Genomic DNA, 21986 nt, shown 5'->3' with positions numbered 1-21986 from the left:
ACTTAGATCGAGAAAACATGCTCATAAAGTCACCATGTGCCCAGGTCATCGTGACATCACGTGACATCATCAGGGATGGATATCAAACCCTGTAAGCTCAAGAGAATGTCCCCGCTACCACCCTTAGATCTCCATATACTGTATGGAGCTGACCTGTTCTGACATTCCATAATGTTGGTCTGGCCTTATCAAGCCCTGTACAAGACATGCTCCTTATATGGCCAGTACAGGATTCATTCCATGTTGATCTGACCCCCCATGACAAAGTGCCAGTGCTCGCCCAGAAGTCTGCCGTCAACGAGGCGGATGCATCACACGACGTCATCGCTTCTCGCCCTCAGGCGTCTTACTGGTGTGTATATATGTGTGTGTGTGTGTGTGTGTGTGTGTGTGTGTGTGTGTGTGTGTGTAGAATGGATTCTGGCTGTGGAGCGATGGGAGCAGGTTCGACTATAAGAACTTTCTCCGGGGACTGACCATGAGTTCTAGTGAACTCTGTCTGGAAATGAATGTTGGAGGTAAGCACATGCACGAGCGTGTGAGTGCACGCGCACACACGCACTCACAATCAGAATGCCATTTAATAATAACTGTGCACAGTCCCATTAATAAATAACTGTCTGTCGTCCTGTTCAGTGTCAATGGAATGGAACGACCTAGCATGCAACATCAAGAAGCCCTTCCTGTGCGCAAAGAACATCCACTCTCTGCGCAGCACGATGACAAACACATAACCACTATGATGTTCATGTTGTCACACTCAGTGGTTGAAAAAGTTCTGCCATTTTAAATTCTCAACCCTGGAACACTAAACATATTTTTTGTTACACCATCACTAAACACGGGTATATTTTACCCAATGTAAAATAGTCCATAAAAATATGTATCAATAAAATATACTGAAGTACAGCAATTGAGTTTTGGGTCTCCTTGTAGATCGGCTATTTTCCATTGCCGAGCCATGGGTCCCATAGGGCAGGAGCCTATCTCCTGTTTCTGTAGCGTGAGGAAGCTTGATGTACAAGTACACCCCCTGGATATAACGCTAGTATGTCGCAGGGACTTACCCCCAATCCAAACCCTTGATGCTGAGTGTCAAGCAGGGAGGCACTGGGTCCCATTTTTACAATCTTTGGTATAACCCGGCCCGGGGATTGAACCCCAACCTCCCAGTCTCAGGGCGGACACAATAACCACAAGGCCACTGAGCTGGTAGAATACCAGAATGCTCGACGCAAAACACAGTAGCCTCGCGGGCATACAGCCGGTGGAACTGTCTCAGCCTGGTATTCCTAAACGTAAACTCAGTAAACCATGCATAAACGGTTAAACCTAACCTTATTCCTATAACCTTTACCTCAGTAAAACGGTGCCAAAAGATAACCATTATTAACCATTATTAGTAAACTTAACCTCTAAAACTATGCCTATAGCTCTAGAGGGCTAAGCGTAATTTAAAACTTTTAAAACTCCTAGAAAAAATTACAAGAATACAAGAACGGCCCCGCTGAGCGTTTGGCGTGAGGTCGTCGGAATAACGTGTTTTAAGGCGAGCATTCCGGTTAACGAAATCTGAACCAACCCTTTAATGATATACAATATATACAATGTATATATGGAAGTATAATTAAATTAAATAAAGATTTTACTTTTCAGGATAACAATAAAAAAGCTCAAAACGCATATTGAGCTTTTAGATCAGCAATTTGTTCTACTTTTGTGTGACATAATGACAAAGTATAGGCATTCATTTACAGTAAAAAGTTAAAACTTCGGAGATAAGGTTTCCGAGTGTGGAAATATATAGTGGCCCTCCCCATCATCAAAGTATCCTATCCATAATGTAAGACATGAACAGGTGTATGGAGAGACCGGACAACATGGGGAAGAGAGAAGAGGAAGTAACGAGACAACTGACATGTTTGAAAATACAACCAAACACTGACTGGTTGACTTTTGTACAATATTTATTCAAATATGAAGTAGACGGTATACCAGCAGCAGCCTCCACTAGTACAGCAAAATGGCAGGTTACTGTGTGGTCTGCCAGAATTTGGCACTTAAGAGAGTTCTCTTCCACTGTCCACTGTGCTCCGAACCAGCAAGAACAAGACTCTATACCAGGTGTACCAATGTGTCATGAAGGAGTTTCATCTTGCCAGAAGGTCATTGTTAAACTTTCCTGTCTTTTGCAGTTTGTGCGAGTCCATTTTTGTGAGAAACTAGTACCGGTAAATACTATCCCCAGCAATAATAGAGGATTATTTGATTTGATTTGATTGGAGTGCTTTAGATGCCAGTTGGGAACAAGAGGCTTCCATCACATGGTTTGAAACTAAAGCAAATCTGTAGTTTGTATCGACAACCAAAAACATACTGCAGAACATCAAGATGTGAGAGAACCTAAGACAATCGACAGTGGAAACATTGCCTTATTGATATGTGGTTTACGTTTTTCCATTTATCATCCGCACTTACTTATTGCATTTAATTTGTTGTTGAAAATAATAATAATAATTTAATTTGACAACCGAGTTTGACAAACTTTAAGGACTCACAAACATAAGTTCCAAGACATATTTGCACGGTGACTCCTCTGTATAATCATAAACACGACACAAGAGATAGTTTAAAGCAAGGCAAATGGGGCTGAAATTGTCAACACATCAGCTATGAGGCAAAATAAGCCTTTTTTTAATAGTCGATAACAGACTGTGTGATTGGGTGTCTAATTCTGACTAGATAAAAATCAGGCTTAAGAGTATCCCAACCATCTTTGTTGCTTTAAAAGATGTCTTGTGTCAACCACAGTTTTACTGTAAAAACCTATAAGACTTTAAATAAAAAATATTTCCCATAAAACAATTGATAGTAAACAATGCTCAAAGGAGAAGTACAGTACACGATTGGTGCGCAATTAGCAACCTGGGCAAAGCTTTCCTTTGCTTGTGCTTTTCATCACTGAGCTCCCGAGTAACAGGTTTTGCAGCGGGGTTTGCAGTGGAGAGCAATATGTCAATCAATAAAGGCAGAAAGCCCCCAAAGATATCTTACAAATAAAGAATATGCAGCCTTCAATCACACAAAATATTGTTTCAGCTTAAAATTTAAAATAAATAAATAAAATAAAATAGTCTTAAAATAAATGTGATGGACCGTTCGACACATTTCTTTGTTGCAAAACCATTAAGTCCAAGACAGTTTGAATGTTCAAAATCAATTCAACAAATATCTGGTTGGTCTACTCTGTTCTGTAATTTGTGAATTGCACACTGAAACTTGTAAGAGAGATATTTCCTGCACAAAACGTCAAGCATTGTGTCATCACTGAAATAGAGGAAATGAAAGCAAAAAGACTGGTTGTATTGTCAGTCAAGTAGCTGACAAAACTAATGCATTAAATGATGAGGAAATAGAAAACACATTGTGGGATAACCGTATGGCTTAGGAGCATTTTATGATAGCAAACACTAGATAATGGCCATAGCATGTGCAGGTCCCAGCTTGTGCTCCATTCTATTTCCCTCATTAATACTGTCACGAAACAAAAATAATGCTAAAGCTTAACAAAGCTCTTCAGAAAGCAAACTATGAATTTATGTAGTTATGTAACTTAAATTTAACACAATCGCACATAATACGCACATGTGCGATACTCAAGGCTTTTTCATAAAATCAGATGAAAACATGTGGAGTGTCAATGACAAAATGTAAACTTTTACGTCCAGATTTTTCTCTTCTATGAACAAAATCAAATATGTAAAAAAACCTAAATATATTAAATAGCATGTGAAGAATTGTTTTTAGCCAATTCTAGTTTGTAAACACACTTACATAACATGGTCTTCAGATGATATTAAAAAAAAAACCTGATAGCAATAAATATGATATGATTTGCAAAACAAAACCCTAAAGGACCATCCACACCAGGAACGATAACTATAACTAAAAAAGTAAAAATAGCCTGGACGGTGACCAGCTGGAGTTTGAAATACATTGTTTTCAACGAGGGCGGCACAAATAAGAGCTATTTTAGGCATGTGCTTTAAACAACTACTTTAAAGTATTGTATAGTGACAACTAAAGTCTCTGTAATGTTTATGTTGTAATACTATTACAAAAAGAAACTATCTAAAATAAAGGGATTTAAAGCTTTAAAAAGCTGGGCTGCCATTAAGCCATTAAAGCTGGGCTGTTGCCCGAGTCCAGTGCATTCTGACTTTGTCACTGTTCACAATGCTCTTAGCCAATAGAAGTCCATGTAGAACAGATTGGACTGGCCCCATAAAGTGAACGGAGTTGTCGTAACTCTGTCTTACTCTATGGCTCTGGTACAAACTATTTACAGAACGGTATTGTTTATCAGCATCAATGTTCACGTCATTGTCCTCATAGTTATTATTCTAGGTGTAGGTGGCCCTTTAGCGTCTAAAAGGTAAAAGCCCTGCTAAGCGCCCCCCAGAGGCAATGCTGCTCAACACAGCCAGCCAGAACAAAGTGGTTTGTTTGAACCGACAGACATTGCCATCATTATGCTGTGTTCATGTTAGTGGCAACAAAGCCACAGGCTACAACCCGACGACTTGAAGATGACCACAAGAACTAAAAAATAAACTAAAAAATAAATCAGCACTCCAACGTCACACTTAATCATAAGTTTCACCCTTTATACAAGCCTTCTTTCAGTCTGCACACAATTGCTGCTTGTAATGGGGAAAGAAATATGACTTTTTTCACCTGCAATTCCCTTGTTCTTTTTAACCCAAGCCTTAATAATGTTCTCACTTGTCAGCGCCACACACAGACGCACGCTTGACGTCGTCAAACAAGGATGTTGAGCAACACTGCGATGCGTTATTATGGACCCCACCGCAGCTCTAGGTAAACGCCACTGTGATTGGCCAGTAGTCGCTGTGATTGACAGTTCTTGTTTTTTTTTTCAACTATGCCTAAACCTAACTAACCTCAGTAAAACTATCCCTAACCTCAGAAAAGCTAACCCTAAACCTAACCTCAGTGAAACTATGCCTAAACCTAACCTCAGAAAAGCTATACCTAAACAGCAAAACCATGCCTGCACGGGAGCCAATCAGACGGGTCTATCCTAGAGCTGAGTTGGGATTCATAATCATGTCTCTGTGACGGTGCAACTGACCACGCCTGTTCGCTTTGTAGCTTTAACGCAGCATTTAGTCCACGGAAAGAAGAAAAAAAGATCATTTAGCACTAACCCTTCATCACTAGCTGCTAGGGAATACGGCATAACCAGTGTATAAGGTGCTGTAGGGAAGGCCATCAGATCAACAAAATCAGTACGGTTTATCCTGCAATCTGCCCATTACATCACAATGTGTAAAGTTGTATTTTTGGCCAAACTAGGCCCACACCAGAAGCAAGGTGCACAACATATTCCATGGCAACCGCCATGTCCTCTTTTTACGTACTCTTGGAACTTGCATCACAATTTTACAAAGCAGATCCGTTTAAAAATATATATTGGCACAATCCCGTGTACACCATTAAAGGTATTCTTCCTCCAGACATAGCTTGTAAATCCTCAATGTATGCACAAAAAAAAAGCTAAAGCATCGACACCTGGTAGCGCTAGCCTAGAGGGCCAACATTTTCCTGTCAAACCTTGTCACGGGGTTCCACGTGTTCCTGGGATGCCCTGCGACATCGCACGGGTGTTCTGCAGGGCTCTATTCTAGGCCCAGGGTGAAGTTGATTCCGTGGACGATTCCTATGATGATGGGTTGCCAGGCAACCAGGTATCTGAGCCAGTCCAGCAGCTGTCCATACAGAACATGTGTCTTCTCCCAACTGGAGGGGGAATGCATTAAGGAGAACACTTATAACATTGTTCTTTCATTCATTTCGGAACCATTTTTTTGGACCCGTCAAGAACTCTACCCCACGGTTTTGATATAAAAGACCTTAGCAAAAATGGTGTTAATGGGCTTAATGGGCTAGACCGAGTGGCAAAACATTGAGTAGTGGCATTTTGCAGGGCTCGCTGGAAATCACTCAACTGTCCGGCGTAAATCAGACACACACACACACACACACACACACACACAATCTAAAATCTAAAATATTCGTTTTAGAAGGTGTTTCTAGAATTGGCCTCAGGTCTTATGGGTTAAACCTGCATTCATGACATGAGCCGATGCTAAATGTTGAATGAAAAGGATACGGGTTGTTCATCATCCTCTTCAAGTCAACCTTCTCGTTGCAGTAGGGACACGTCTGCTTCTTACCCACAATGCACCAACCACGGATACAGAACTCATGGAATCTGAGGGCCCGGGGGGGGGGGCAAAGGTTAAGGTATGACAAGATACTGTGAAATAAATATGGTCACTGAGAATATTACAATGAAACAAGAAATATTACAGTCATATTTGTCAGGTGAAACAAACGCTGTCTCCGTTGTGCATCTTTCCTGCTCTCCAGTTAGGTCATAACATTAGCCGTGTGTGTGTGTGTATATGGGTGTTGGTTGAAATCATCCCATTGGCTTGCTTAGGTGGTGTTTCAGAGTATTGGGTCAAACTCCCATTGGCTTAGGTGTTTTTTTTTTACGGGGTGGCACTGCGGGTGTCTAGCAGTCTATAAAAGGGATTAGATAGATAGTCTATTTTTGTGTACAGAGATAATCTCACAAACCATAGGACAGACACTCTGCCAGTAGGCCAGAGAACTGAAATGCAAGGAGGACATCTGGTGGTTAGACCAGGTACTACATCGACCCCATAATCACACTACACAGGCTTTAGACATGGCTTAGGATCAGTATGTTGTGTCATGAGGGTTCCAACACCTTTTTAACAAATGTTTCTTAAGTTAAGTATTTGATTTAATTCCAAACCATTTCCCAGGCCTGGAAAACTCCTACTACACACTGGTTAAAGAGTAGGGGTGTAAATTATCTAGGTTTGATTCCGATTCAATGTATCTTGATTCCTCCTCACTATGGGACTAATAAACAAAGTGCTTTCTAATAATACAAAATAACAGATTAATTTACTTCCATTATCTTTTAGTAGTACACTACAAAAAATTGGAAATTTGCAAAAGTTACAAATGAACGGTTGGTGCTTCAAGGATCAAAGGACTATATACTGTAGCACAAGAAAGGGGGGCGATCCGAGCACACAAAAAAGGTAAAAACAAAGAGGAGAGGCGGCTATAAAAAAAGTTTAAAACTTGAAGGTACCATCACCTAGTGAAAGGAAAAATAGGTTTTCACACTTTTAGACCATATCCGTGGTCATCATCATATGGGCATAACTAACAATGGATGCCAAAACAATGGGAACATTTCCATTTGTGTATTTAAAAAAATATATATATTGACTTCCGCACACCCGGTTCAATTTTATAGCAGGTGCGTATAGGTCCTGGCAGAACAGCAAACGTTTTAAGGAAGGAGGAGAGACCCGCATTTTTATATCAAAAGTACATAAGAATCCAATTTTAATTAATTTAAGTGCTCGGATCGCCCCTCGTTCTTGTGTGATCCATGAATTGTAGTAAAGTAGGATACATGTGGTTGCAGGAGAGCTGGTAGGTGTCCTCGAGGATTCCCTCTTCATCGACGTCCACCAGAATCCGCTGACCGCACACCGCACAGATGTCGTCCGACAGGCTTCTGCTGGGCATGCCTCCCACGTTGTAGTACTGCAAGAAAACACCAACGCAGTTCTCCCATCAAATCCGATTCAAGTCCAAAAGCTAGGGAAACTTATTTTTTACTTTTTATGATTTTAATTGTGTTGTTTTTCATGTCATGATTACGAATTGAATACCCAGGACCTGAATGGAAACAAGACCGCAAGGACATTTTTCGGTGTGTTTGACTGTACTCTGTACCGTTGTCATTTCTTCATTCAATCAATCAAACACCTGGATATGAATAATTTAACATTAATTTCAAATAGATAAGTCAGAGCCCTCTCCATGTGCTTGCGGACACACAGAACCTCTCACAAAGACATACATGCAGATATGCGTATACGTACACACATACTGTATACTTGCGTACTCGTGCACACTCAAGAGATTCTCTTATGCGCCCGTCCATACAGTATGTACAGTAAGTAAGTGACACAGACTGATATCTTTGTGAGTCGAGACTCGTTTGATTTTACCCCGATTGTGGAAGCCATGTAGTCTGAACAGATCTCCGCGAAGTCTCTCCCCATCACTCCATAATACAGACCATAGAACAGCATGACCACTCCAACATCCATAGAATCCTCTGCTTTGATCCTGAGATATGACAGAGAGAGAGAATACAAGAAAGGGAGAGAGAGGAGCGAGAGATTATAATATAAACTAGAAGTTTATACATCACATAAAAAACTAAAGAAACATGACATTGGTGTTGCACTAAAAACTCAGCTTCCCATCATGCACTTGTAACCCAACAAGCATTGCAATGCATAGACGTGCGCGTCACATTATCAGGTGTAGCCGTAGCCAATCGTTTGGGTTTTGCCCGCCATCCACTTCCTGTTTCAGCGCCATCTTTAAAGCCTTTTTTTCCTCGGAATCTAGGCTGCATCTGCGTTGATTTAACAGAATGCAGATTATCTGGGCTCACTTCTGATGTTATGCTGAGTCACGGTTATAATATTAACGCTTCTGAAGAGAAATAAACTTTATTACACGGTAGACAGACTTAGTAATGGTGGACCGGGGGTGCTGTTCGCATTCCTCTGTGTGGACAAAAATGTGTCGACAACAATGTGGGCATGGAAGTCTCTCAAATGTAAAAATAGATACCGTTTATTTCTGCACATTATGTTTGGGAGAACAATGCGACGGCGAAACAGAAAGTCCTCCATCTTGGCTCTCCACTTTCCTCCGGCCTACACTTGAAATGCATGAGGCGTCGTGCAACCGGAGCCCGTGTCTGTCCTCACCTGAAGAAGACGTTGAAGCCAAACATGGTGAACATGATGGCCAGGTAGCCCAGAACCCCCACCGCATAGCTCAGCTTATAGATCAATAGGAACCACTTATACACCATCCTGAAACACACACATACACACACACACACACACACACACACACACACACACACACACACACATGAATGTACGTACCAATGCTGACATAGTTAACCAAATCATTTTAACAATCAGATCTTTTAAGATTTAGAAGATTATTATTTATTTTTTTAGAATCAGCCTCGGTCCGAAATGGGTTAATCATCTGCTTAAACTTGTAATTATGACAGCATGTGTGAGCACATGGTGGTACTGTACCGGGGCGTGCGGCCGGACAGCGGCTTGCGCGTGGCTCTGAAGATGACGTAGCTGGTGATGACGGAGAACACGCCCCACATGGACAGAAACCTCCACCAGTACAGCTTGATGGTGAAGTACAGAGGAACCACCCACATCTGGAGTAGAGTCACCATCTGGATGGAGAGAACGTGTGCACAGTGCACACACACACACACACACACACACACACACACACACACACACACACACACACGGTTAAATTAACACATGCAAAAAACACTGGTCGGACCCTATGGCACCGATTTGCGAGTTTCCACCGTCTATGGCCTTTGTGGCCTTTAGCAAGACACTGAACCACTGAGCAGGTTCCTTGCGTGTGGATGTGTACTACTGTACTTTTGGCTTTCTGCAGTGCTCTAATTTGTTTCCACACACACACAAATACACACAAACACAGATATTTTTACATTTCATAGCACAATTCTGCAGATATAATAAGTCAGCTGGTAATCAATATTTTGTCATTTTCAAATAAATATTTTAAGTTGTTTCCAGAAAACAGGCATTTTTAGAATCTGCCTCAGGTCTAAATGGGTTTAAGCACTTTGGATAGTGAGTCTACAGAAATGCAGACCATTTATCAGAGTACACTATGTTCACAAACTGTCTATCAATCTCAAAATTCCATGCACTTCCATGTAATGTGTGACATACGTTTTCCCAATTCTGTGCGTCTGTGTTTTCTGTTTTTTTATATGGTGCAACCCAAAATGATTACGTCTGACATCTAGGAGGTGACTTGGGCCCTCATTTATCAATCGAGTGTAAAATCTGCCACAGATTCGAATGCAGGTTTCGTAGTACACCCACGTCGCCACGGCATTTATAAAGTGATCGCAAACAGCTGATTCTTCCTTAATTTCGTTCTGACGTTAATAAATGTGACGGCTGAAATCTATCTGGCACGCCCTATGAAATCAAGCCTCGCCCTCGTTTTTGCGACATGAAAACGGCAATACGTTTCCTGAATCCATGGTAACATGAAAAAATAAGTTTCTCCCGTGCCTTGCTGCTGCCCGCCTCACCCCCCTCTCTCATACACATGCACAGACGCACAGCACGCACACGCAACTTGCAAGCCCAACTAACTGGTGTGTTGTTAAATAAATAAAGAACGAACACCTGCATGAATTAAATAAAGTTGTAGGCCTACCCTGTCTTTTTCTCCTCTCGCTTCGCTTCCCTTATTGCTGCCCGCCTCACCCCCCGCACGCCACGCACGCACATATCGCAATTTGCAAGCAACTTTCACTGTGTGTTGTTAGTTGTATATTAAATTATTAAAGTATTTTTAATTTAATATACAACAAGATATATTAGTGAACGAAAACCTGAACCTGAACCATAATTAAATAACAAATAGGCACACACACGAACGGTGACACGCTGCTGTTTTGCAGGTGCTCCTCCTGTCCTGTCTGTCTGTCTGTCTCTCTATCACTGTGGTCCGTCCGTGACCAACTGACCATGCACGTTCGACAGTCTATTTAGATTGCCTCGCAGTGGCTGCAGGACTGTCAACTGTCAATTATATTAATGTGCAGCCAAAATATATGGTACTGGTGGTGGTGGGCTGACTGGCTGGGTTAGCCTATACCTATCGCCGATGCGGTTCCCATGCACTTGCGCTGGGCTGGCAGGGCACATTTGACATTCCAGTGACACGTCAGGTTTATTAAACGAGGAGGAGATTGCATATACCGTAACTCCAGAAAGACACTGTTGGCCTGCTGTAGATTAGGCTACAGTACAGTATATAGGCTACCCATGCATGTTGGGACACTCTGTTGGGAACACTGTTTAAATGGCTTAAATCAAGCGCGATTTTAATTGTAAAGTTGGAAAGCTCCTACAAATTTCATATGACACAAAGACACATCTTGTAGGTCTATTCCTTTTTTTTTTTTTTTTTTACATGTGTAGCCCATATACATACAGTTTTTTTTTTTTTGAACTTTGTTTTTATTCAAAAGTTTCTTTCTTTTTTTTTACACCAAATAATAATAATGAACAGTCAAACAACAATGAAACATATCCAAGAAAACAAAAAACAGAAGAGACAAAAAATACAGTACATGAAAAGAAAAGAAAAGAAAAATAAATAAAATAAAAACAGCTTAATATAACTATAGTTCAGCATTTTCCAAGTTGAGTTAGGCATGAGGAGACTAGCTGGAGACATGACTCACAATACAGTACATACATAAAAGCATTTTTTTTTTTTTTTTTTTTCTTTTTTTCAGACACAACAACCACTACACAACTCTTTTCCAGACCCAACAACCTCTACACCTCTACACAAATATTGAAACACCCAGATACAGTATCACAGAAGTCCATTTAAGTATGAAACTGTCCATTTTTAATTGTAGCCTTGCGGTCATTTCTTCCATTATATAAACCTGCTTCAGTCTCTGCTTCCATTGGGTTATAGTAGGTGGCTTTATTTCCTTCCAATTTACTGTTATCATTTTCTTAGCAATCAGTAAAAGTATCCTTAATATGTAACTCCATGCACGCACGTCCTTTGGTATAATACCAAGCAGACATAACTCAGGACCAAAAGGAATATTCAACCCCAGACATTTTTCGATTTCCTTATTAACCTTTTTCCAAAACCCTGCAATTATTGGACAGTCCCAAAAAATGTGTGTATGGTCCCCGATCTCGCCACAATTTCTCCAACACAGTTCTATGGATGGTGTTTTCACATACGAGGAGATGACCAGAGGAGTGTTGAAATACCTAGTTTTGAGTTTCCAATCGAATTCCTTCCACATCTGGCTATTTATTCCCTTGTGGCAACTTTCACACATATCCTCCCAGGTTTTGTCTTCAATGATTATATTTAGTTCCAATTCCCATTTATCCTTAATGTACCATGTGTTTTGAGAAATATCATCCAACGCCTTATATAAATTGGAAACATGTTTTTTGGTAGGGAATCTTTTTTCTGCAATACCAATGAAGTACATCTCAATATCATTTGGGATCTTACTAACCAGCTCTCTCTCTCTATGATCTGTGATATAATGTCTTATTTGGAAATACCTGAATAAATCACTTGAAGGGAGTTTAAATTGCGTCTGGAGTTGAGCAAAGGATTTAAAGATCGTTCCTTCAAATAACTGATTTATGGTTTTAAGCCCCTTATCAGCCCAACGACTGAATCCAGTATCGCTTATGGATGGCAAGAAATCAATATTACCCTCTATTGGCATTGCCCTTGAAACTGACCCTGGTCCCCACAATGTTTTCTTAACTGCTTCCCACACCTTTAATGTATGTTTTATCCATTCATTTCCTATTTTAATTTTGTTTTTATCAATTGTTTTTTTATCAAGGAAGGGTAATGTTGACAGAGACACCCCTTTCATTGTGCTCTGTTCTATTTGGTTCCAAATTGTCTCTTCATCATTACTTATCCATGCTACAATTGCAGTCAACTGAGCCGCCCAATAGTAGTGCTTTAGATTGGGAAGGCCTAGGCCTCCCCTATTTTTTGGCAAGAGAAGTGTTTTGAGCCTTATTCTGGGCTTTTTATTTTGCCAAATAAATTTTGAAATCATTCGGTCAAGCGCCTTGAAGGTGGAGATGGGAACTCTGACAGGCAAGGACTGAAACAAGAACAGAAGTCTAGGCAATACATTCATTTTCACCGTTTCAACTCTACCCAATAAGGAGAGAGGAAGGACATCCCATCTCCCCAGGTCATTTTTAATGGCTCTAATTAATTTTGTATAGTTTGCCTCAAATAATTGTGTAGGATTTGGTGTAATTACAATTCCCAAATATCTAAACCCTTGTTTAGACCAACGAAATGATACATCATTGTTTAATTGTGTAGGCCAGGACCCAGAAATCATCATAGCCTCTGATTTGCTTTCGTTAATTTTATAACCTGAGACAGAGCCATAACTTTGCAGGCACTGCATGAGTGGGGGGATAGAGAGGATTGGATTTTTTATGAAGAGCAAAACATCATCGGCGAATAGCGCCACCTTGTGGACGAACCCTCCATCATCTGGAATGCCTTGTATCTGAGTATTTCGGCGTATAGCTTCAGCTAAACATTCTATGCTGATTGCGTAGAGAATCGGGGATAATGAATCCCCCTGTTTTACGCCCCTCTCCACCCTGAAAAATTCTGAACAATGACCATTAACTCTAATTCTTGATTTGGAATTATTATATAGCAAATTAATCCAAGAAACAAATTCTTCTCTGAAACCCATTTCTTTCAAAGTCTCTTCTAAGAAGAGCCAATCTAATCTATCGAATGCTTTAATCCCATCAAGGCTAAGAAGCATCGAAGGGTCCTTATCCCTTGCAGCTATTGACTGTATGTTTAATGCTCTCCTGATATTATTTGTCCCCTGTCTTTTCCATATGAAGCCCGTTTGCTGGGGGGAAATCAATCGTTTAATGTACTTTTGAATTCTGTTCGCTAATATAGAGGTTAGTATCTTGTAGTCCACGCACAAAAGACTGATTGGGCGGTAACTAGAACACTGTATGGGGTCTTTTCCTTCTTTATGTAATACCGTTATGATGGCCTCTGACCATGATTTTGGGGGGTCCCCTGTTGATAATACAGAATTATATAATTTGCATAGCCTGGGAGAAAGTTCGTTTGCAAAAACCTTGTAATATTCCCCTGAAAAACCGTCTGCTCCTGGAGATTTATTATTTTTTAAGTTGGAAATGGTTTCCCTTATTTCCTCCTCAGTGATGCGTTTTATTAGTTTGGATGCTTCCCCCTCTGCCAATTTATTTAATTCAAGGGGTCTCAAGAATTCAATAATCTTTTCTCTTTTAAATTCTTGTTCTTGGCCCTTGTATAATTGTTCGTAAAATTTTGCAAAGGCATCCGAGATCTGTTTAGGCTGCGTTTCAACCAGGTTGGTTTCGGGGTGTCTGATTTTAGCCACGGCACGACCAGATTGGGCCTTCCGGAGTTGAAAGGCCAACAACCTGCTCGCCCTATTCCCCATCTCATAATATTTTCTATTAGTATACCTAAGTGCCCCCTCGGCCTTGTATGTTAATAGCTCATCTAATTGTTGTCTGGTTTCTTTTAATTCTTCCAGTGTTTTCCCATTCCCAAACTGCTTGTGTTCTTTTTCTAGTCTTTTTATTTTGTTTTCCAATTCTTGTTGTTTTGCAAGCCTTTGCTTTTTTATTCTTGCCCCTATAGAAATAATCTTCCCTCTGATTGTGGCTTTACCCGCATCCCAGACTACTGAGGGTGAAACAATCCCATCATCATTTATAGCGAAGTACTCCAAAATGGCACCCTTTATTTCCTCCTTAATACTGGCATCTGATAATAATGAGGCATTAAGCCTCCAGTACTTTAAGTGGTTAACTGACTCAAAGCCAACTTTCATAGAAACTGGGGCATGGTCTGAAATAGTGATCTGTCCAATAGTGCATTCTCTGATACGAAAAAGATCCTTCTTTGACACACAAAAGTAATCCAACCTAGAATAACTGCCATGTACTTGGGACATAAACGAAAAATCCCTTTCATTTGGGTGAAGATGTCGCCATGCATCTACCAAGCCTAACTCTCTCATCATGTTTGTTAAAGCCATGGCCTTTTTGGATAAAGTTTTTGTTGATGACGGTAGTTTATCCCACTTATTGCTCAAAGTACAATTCTGATCTCCTCCCATGATTATAAACCCCTCTCCTTTGTCTGCAATTAATGCAGCAATCTTTTTACTAAACAGAGGGCAATCTTCATTCGGGGCATACACATTCAAAATGGTGACCTTTATGCCTCCCAGTGTCCCAACTACCATTACATACCTGCCCTCTTTATCCTGGAAGGTTTGCTCATTGCTGTAATATACGGATTTACTGAATAAAATAGCCACCCCTCTCTTCTTTCCACCCGCATACGACGCTCCATACACTTGATCTACCCACTCTCTTTTAAGTTTTGTGTGTTCGATCTCAGACAAATGAGTTTCCTGAATCAAAGCCACGGAGCACTGCATTTTCTTCAATTGACTAAGTATCTTTTTCCTTTTTATAGGGTTGTTGAGACCCTTTATATTATAGCTAATCAAATTTAAACCTGCCATATTTTTTGCTTTTCATTTTGACATGCCTCCCCTCCTCACCACACAAGCCCAACTCTGCCCCATAAACACACACAATGAATTTAAGCTGTATAAACACTGAGTCCCAACAGTATGTCAGGAAAAAATTAACACAACAAACAAAATTCCCCATAGAATGCTCCAACCCAAAAACCAAAACACACAATAACACCCCTTGGAACATCCTGGGTTGAGAGTAGCTCTCAGGTTTTGCACAGAGTGCAGCTGCAACGGGCCACCTCCTGGTGTCGCCCACGTCCCATTGCTCGATTCGCATATCTCCTAGAGCATGCATAGGTCCCCCTCCTCTACCCCCCCTAAAACCTATCTGAAATCAAGAAAAGAGGAATACTAGGGATACTTAGCCCCCCCCCCCCCCTCCCTCGGCAGGCACCCCCCTTGATGATACTGAAAATAAAACCATATTGAGGATATTCCCATGTCTCTCTGTCCCCAAAATACACTTGTTATCCAACATATATTTGCATGATTGTTATTAATAACCAAACCTAAATAATACCTCAGTATTTAGCCTGCCCCCCCCCTTCCATATTCTCAAATTCCACTTATATCAAAATAAAACAAACCAAAAAAACAACTTAACAAATCCTTGTGGACTTACTTCCATTTTTATGCATTTCTATCTGCCCCCCCCCCCCCCCCCTTCTCCCAAAGCATTCCCCTATATTCAAATAATAACCATTGCCTTAGTTTTCTTTTTTTTACCTTAAGTTCTTATTACACTAACAAATGTTTCACTTCGTCGCAACATTCCTTCAGATGATACTGACCTCCTGGACGTTCATAGATGTGATTCAGAATATCTGGATACCTCTCTGTCCTAGACGTCCCTGGCTGGAATACTTTAATGTCCGTTGCTATTCTTGGTCGTCGTCCTGAATGGTGGGTCTGTTGTCATCTGGATTCAATGGACTGCTTTTTTTTATGGCTCTGATGTCCTCCAGGTTCAGCTGACGGCTTCTTCTTTTCCCTCCTTGTGTCTTCCACCCGTCTTGCGCCAGCTCCCTGTCGAACATGTCTTGTTCCTCTGCATCCACGATGATTTCAAACTGCTTCAGTGTCTCTCTAGCATCCAGTAATGATGGGAAAACCTTCTCTCCGGTGTCCAAAAAGATCTTTATTTGGGCCGGGTAGATGGTGCGGGCTTTGATTTTCTTATCTTTCAGCTTTTTAATCACTTCCCACACTGCCTTTCGCTTTCTTTGTAGATTCTGTGAATAGTCATGGTCAAATACCACTCTTCTTCCCTCATACTGGATGTTTCCCTGTGACCACGCTTGCGCCAGGACTGTCTGTTTTACCCCATAGTCAAGGAAGCGAATGATTATGGATCTCGGGGGTGCTGTCGGCTCTTTCGGTTTGGGTACAGTGGCCCTGTGCACTCTCACCACCCTTACAGACAGTTCTTCTTCTAATTGCAAATTTTCACACAGGAATCCTTGAATAAAGCCAGGCATATCATTCTTTTCTGCGTTTTCTTTTATGCCATACACGCGGATGTTGTTTCGACGTGACATATTTTCCATTTGGTCACACTTAGCAGCTAGGCTGGACTCTCTTTTTAGCAAGTAAGCTAATGCTCTGTCATGTAGCATGCTCCGGTCTTCTGCGTCACTTACTCTTTGCTCTGCCGTAGCGACTCTCTGGTCCAACATGTCCATCCGTTGTTTTATTTCAGTCATGGATGCCTCCAGTCTGCCCAATGAAGTCTTTGTGTCTCTATAAAAGTCACTGTTTTCAGCTCGTAGCTTCCGCAGCTCTGTTAGCATCTCCGACTCCACGTTCCCTCCAGCAGCCATGGCTTGCGATGGTTCACCCGTTAGCTTTAGCTGCGTTAGCTTCAGCTGCCTTGTATTTGGTCTTAATTCGGACTCTTCTGTGTTTCCTTTGCCCGAACTTTTCGTAGTCTTGCCTTTCACCATTCTTTGACGACCATTTCAGTATATTTTCGTTCTCATTTGTTAGGTTTTGATTAGTTTTAAGGCTATTTTGTAAATAGGTTCAGCGAACGCTGTCAAGTTCAATTTCAAGCTTTGCCGGAAATGGTAAATGTCGGCAATTTCGGCTTGCACCCATATTTTGGCGTACGCACGGTTGATAAATGAGGGCCATTATGTGTAGGCAGAAGAATTAGGGTGGCCATGGGGACAGGTAGGAAATCCAGCCACTAGAGGGTGCTGTTGGTTAAGGAGTGAGGGAGTGGTGAGGACAGGAGGAAAATGATTCCTGTACTGTCTCCAGGTCTAGCTGGATACCATAGTCGTACATTGTTGTGTGGGTTTGTCTCCCAGCAGTACTTGTAATAATTATACACTATATAGGCTCCAGTAAGGCCTGCCACTAATCCAACATCCGGGGAATCTCTCCCCGGAGTCTCTTTTCGTCCTCCCCATCGCAGTTCTGTGGACCTCTAATATTAACCCCCAACTGACTGCCGAGTGTGACCGTGGATCAGGCCTCTTCATGGAGCCCACCAGAAGTGTGACCTGGACCCGGCCTCACAGAGCTCGACCTGGACCAGATGTGGACCAGAGCCCTCCACGGAGCCCACCTGCCTATTCTCTGTCTTTTTCTCTCTCTGTCTATCTCTCTCTCTCTCCCTCCATGGAGGTCCTGTTAAAACCCATTTGTGGGTAGTAGTTATTATTAAATCACTTAGATAGCGCTGTTTGGATATGACATAAGTCAATATTGAGCAAATTCATGGCCCATGCCCTGGCAGAATCGTGGAATCTTCGGTGGTTGTTGCAATTACCCGATTACACGATGTAGGTACACGCCAAGATTTTCCCCCGTTCAACTCTTATTTTGAAGAACCAAAACCTGCGACCGGATGATACAAATGTGAAATGTTACTACTACTGTGTGTTGTCGCATCCACTTCCGGTCCCGCGATCGGCGACCATCATCGCATCATCGCGACCATCACTGCATTGGCTATGGGCTGTGGAATAAACCTCATTTTGGCCAGAAATGGCATCTGGGACAAGTAATTGGAGATAAAGGCGATTGAAAGAAACAGATAAGAGTAGGCGAAAGATGCGTGCGCAATTCAAGATGGCGCACTCCAGTGTTGTTGAGAACATCAGCTAGCAAGAGCTAGCCGTAGAGCTACGTTATTGGCCCAAGCGTGGTATTTATTAATTGGCACATATCTACGGCAATGGAAGGAAGCGTGTTAAGTAGATCTGCTTTGCCGAATGTTCGCTCCCAGAATAGGGTTCCTCCCACCTGTCCTTGCTTAATCACATTGTTCACCTGTCAGGCCAGACTACCATCACTGTGCAGATATCAGTCCGGAACTTCGGTGTGGAAGATTCATTTCCAAGCGGTGGTTACGAACGGATTCCAACGTCACAGAAAATAAGTCTCACTTTGAATACTGGGCTCTGATTGGTCACCCACAACTCTGGGGTGAGTGACATGTAATTCAAACTGAGGAGTGCCAGACCAATCTCCTCAGGGATAGTTTTTTTTTAATTTGTTTTCCTGTGGCAGATACATCTGGTTTCACATTGTACATTGTAACCTTGCGTCACCAGACTTTCCACCTCGGAGGAAGGCCTGGTATTGGTTCCAAACTGGCCCGTGTGATCTGCTCTAGAAGACCCAGTGGTGAAAAGTGACCAAGTACATTTACGCTTTTGAGGCATTTGTACTTAGTTTTACTACTACCAATTTTCAGTACCTTTACTTCCACTCCACTTCTATGCAGGCCTCGAGATTCCCGGGGCCTATAAAATATCTATTTGGGACGATAAAACATCTTATTCAGGACGGTTTCGGGACTAGAGGAGTGTTTCAATTGCAGCGCTGCATAAGACAGACGCAAGCGACACAGACTGACACGGGAGCGAGCTGCCTCAAATCCCAATATAAATAAGACTGAGTATTATAGTCCAATGCAATGTAATGATCTGCTTGCTTCTATGGTTATGGATCCAAGGCTAGTATACTCACGTTGTAGGAGCGGTGGTGGCGCTGTTTCCACTGCACCAGGACGAGCTGGGCGACCACCAGCGTGGCGATGAGGATCATGATCATCTCGGCGTGCATGGCCTCGTGGCCGCGGTGCTTGACGTGGAGGCGCTCATGGCTGACCCTGCAAGGCAAGTGTTGATTTTGACAGCAAGATATTTTTCGTTTTAGTCACAGTCTCTTGAATGGTTTATCTAGTTTTTAGTCACATCACCTGGAATGCTTTAGTGTTTTAGTCTACGTTTATAACACTGAAATCAACACACTCAAGAGGGCAGGACAGGGAGCATGAGCCCCCCCCCCTCCCCTCCCCTCCCCTCCCCTCCACACACACACACACACACACACACACACACACACACAGTCTGTCACTCTCTCTCTCTCAATCTCTCAAACTTACTTCCAGCTCTCCCTGTGTGTCATTTTCAGGAGATCGTCCTACAGAGAGAAGAAGAAAAGAGAGAGAGAGAGGGTGTAGAGATAGAACGAGATATAGATGGATTGATATATAGGTATTGAACAAGAATAAAGGCATAGTGGGCGAGAAGGGAATATATGAGAGAGAGCGCGCGCGCGCGAGAGAGAGAGAGAGAGAGAGAGAGAGAGAGAGAGAGAGAGAGAGAGAGAGAGAGAGAGAGAGAAGACAAAAATAAATAAAGAGTTTAGCTTTAGGGCAGACAGGGAGACAACAGGTCGAGGTTAAGATGATTGATTGTGATTGAATATTTTATTAACAGTTTGGAAAGTACAGTTTAATACAAGGTCTGCCAACAGGATTTAAACCGGGCAAATCTGTGGATTAATAAACTGTGGCACGTAAACAGTGGAAACGTCATCTGACAGCTTTAACAGCAACACGTCAACTATAGTTCAGGCTTTCCTTCCTGACAATTCAAACCATATCAGCTGTCATATCTGTTACCGTATTATGATGAGCAATACAACTTTACAATTCCATACAATATGTCGCCATGTAATGGTAACGAAGCGGATAATAACTGCCACCTACCTGTGGTTGTACTTGGACACTGTCACCTGCTGCCATGGCTGTTTATGGGCTAACAACAGCTAGCGTGTTCGGCTAACAGCGCCGCGTTTGCACAGGACGACGGGAGCCGAAAGGGACTTTCATTCTTCTTCTTCTTTTGCTTCTATTTCTTCTTCTTTTGATTTAATGGCGGGCTGCAACCACTGCTTTTCAGGTGCATACCGCCACCACCTGAAACATTTTGATGTCCCCATTTCATGCCTATGTTTTTGATCTCTGGGACCCCAATCTCTACTACACTGTAAAGTAAAATCATCATTGTTAATTTAACTCTGACAGTGTGCGTGTTCCAACCTTAGAGTATATACTCTAAGGACCCCCAGAATAGAACTTTTGTGTGGGGAAAAAATATATAAATCAAAACCTTTCCAGACATTTGCAATATTTCAGAAATAATTCAGAATTTTTCAGCATAATTATAGGCTATACATGGGTAAAGTGTTTAAATGATTCTGGTGCTTACTTTGACTGCATGGGGACATATATTGCGGTATTGATACTTAAAATAGAGTGCTTTTTCCACCAATGAGACTAGTACTGAACAGCTAGGCTTTGTCCACCTCGAGGTAGTAAGCATTGACATATATTTGCTATTGTGTGTCTTGAGTGTACAGGGTTTGATGAGGTCAGATCAACATGTCAGAACAGGTCAGCACTCAGCACCCAGCTCCTGGCCATATATGGAGTGTGTCACGAGGCGTGACGGACTGACTGATGTTTTAGCGTGATGGATAGTCTGACAGGTTTTGCAGGTTTTCATAGTAAACTGCGACCTACAGTTGCAAATATGCATCGAAAATGATCAGATTGAGAATAGCATGGGAGGTCGGACAAACGGGAGGTCAGACCAATGGTTACTGTTCCATATACCATATTGGGAGATGCTTGGGGACGGGGTAGGTTTCTTTCCACCGCTGGTAGGTGCAATATACACACCGAATCACACAGACTTTCAGTAATGATTTATTTGGCCTTTCATTGGTTCAAATAAAGGCACTGGAATGCATGTTGTGTTTAAGTGAAGCTTAACCCCTCATTCCATCCCTGTTTCTTTTATTATTATTATTAAGGGTTCAGTTAGATCAGTGGTTTTCAACCAGGGACCACCAGTGGTCCTTGAGGGGGTTCCAGGTGGTCCCCAGCTAAATGAAGGAGTTGGTAACCAAATTGACTCTTATAGAACTTTAACTCTTGAGAGTGCAAATTGAAACAAAATTAACGCTTTCAATTTGCACTCTCAAGAGCTAAATCATTGTTAAACATCTGCATTACTTAATTCGAGAATGTAGAAGAATTGTTATTGTGATCAATGTTTGCCTGTTATCTCTCCTAATGGTACAAACATCAATACAGCATGAAAATGTGATGGACATATACATACATACATACATATATACATATACATATATACATATATACATATATTTAGTTTTTGGTCTGCAAGGCTAAATCTCATCAAATGGTGGTCCGTGGCTCAAATGAAGAATAAATAATGGGCCTTGATGTGAAAAG

At 41.7% G+C, this 21986-nt stretch overlaps 1 protein-coding gene across 2 annotated transcripts; it reads right to left on the bottom strand.

Moving 5' to 3' along the window:
• Positions 1-1959: 1959 nt before the first annotated feature.
• Positions 1960-20537, bottom strand: LOC308335685 (RING finger protein 175-like). 2 transcript variants are annotated; one of them, XR_013966075.1, is made up of 10 exons: positions 20436-20537; positions 19827-19864; positions 19409-19550; positions 9276-9430; positions 8931-9038; positions 8154-8274; positions 7550-7683; positions 6197-6298; positions 5081-5823; positions 1960-5034 (listed from the first exon to the last, which is right to left on the bottom strand). XR_013966075.1 is itself a non-coding variant. In XM_080792818.1 (9 exons), exons 1-9 carry the CDS (start codon positions 20469-20471, stop codon positions 5703-5705), a joined length of 957 nt encoding a protein of 318 aa, XP_080648944.1. In that variant the 5' UTR covers positions 20472-20537; the 3' UTR covers positions 1960-5702. The 2 variants fall into 2 exon arrangements, 1 of the variants encoding a protein (XP_080648944.1); XM_080792818.1 differs by having other exon boundaries at positions 1960-5823.
• Between the last annotated feature and the right edge of the window lie 1449 nt (positions 20538-21986).

Source organism: Protomyctophum bolini, assembly GCF_963924005.1.
Source record: "Protomyctophum bolini genome assembly, chromosome: 20".
Classification (NCBI taxonomy): Eukaryota; Metazoa; Chordata; class Actinopteri; order Myctophiformes; family Myctophidae; genus Protomyctophum; species Protomyctophum bolini.
This window is presented reverse-complemented; position numbering and strand designations above follow the sequence as displayed.

Excerpts from the sequence above, each read along its gene's own strand:
- LOC308335685 (XM_080792818.1), bottom strand. The coding sequence starts at position 20,471 with ATGGCAGCAGGTGACAGTGTCCAAGTACAACCACAG. Across the intron at positions 9,431-19,408 it reads GCCACCACCGCTCCTACAAC|ATGGTGACTCTACTCCAGAT; the intron begins GTGAGTATACTA and ends CTCTCCATCCAG. Across the intron at positions 5,824-6,196 it reads AAGAGGATGATGAACAACCC|TTGGGAGAAGACACATGTTC; the intron begins GTATCCTTTTCA and ends TTCCCCCTCCAG.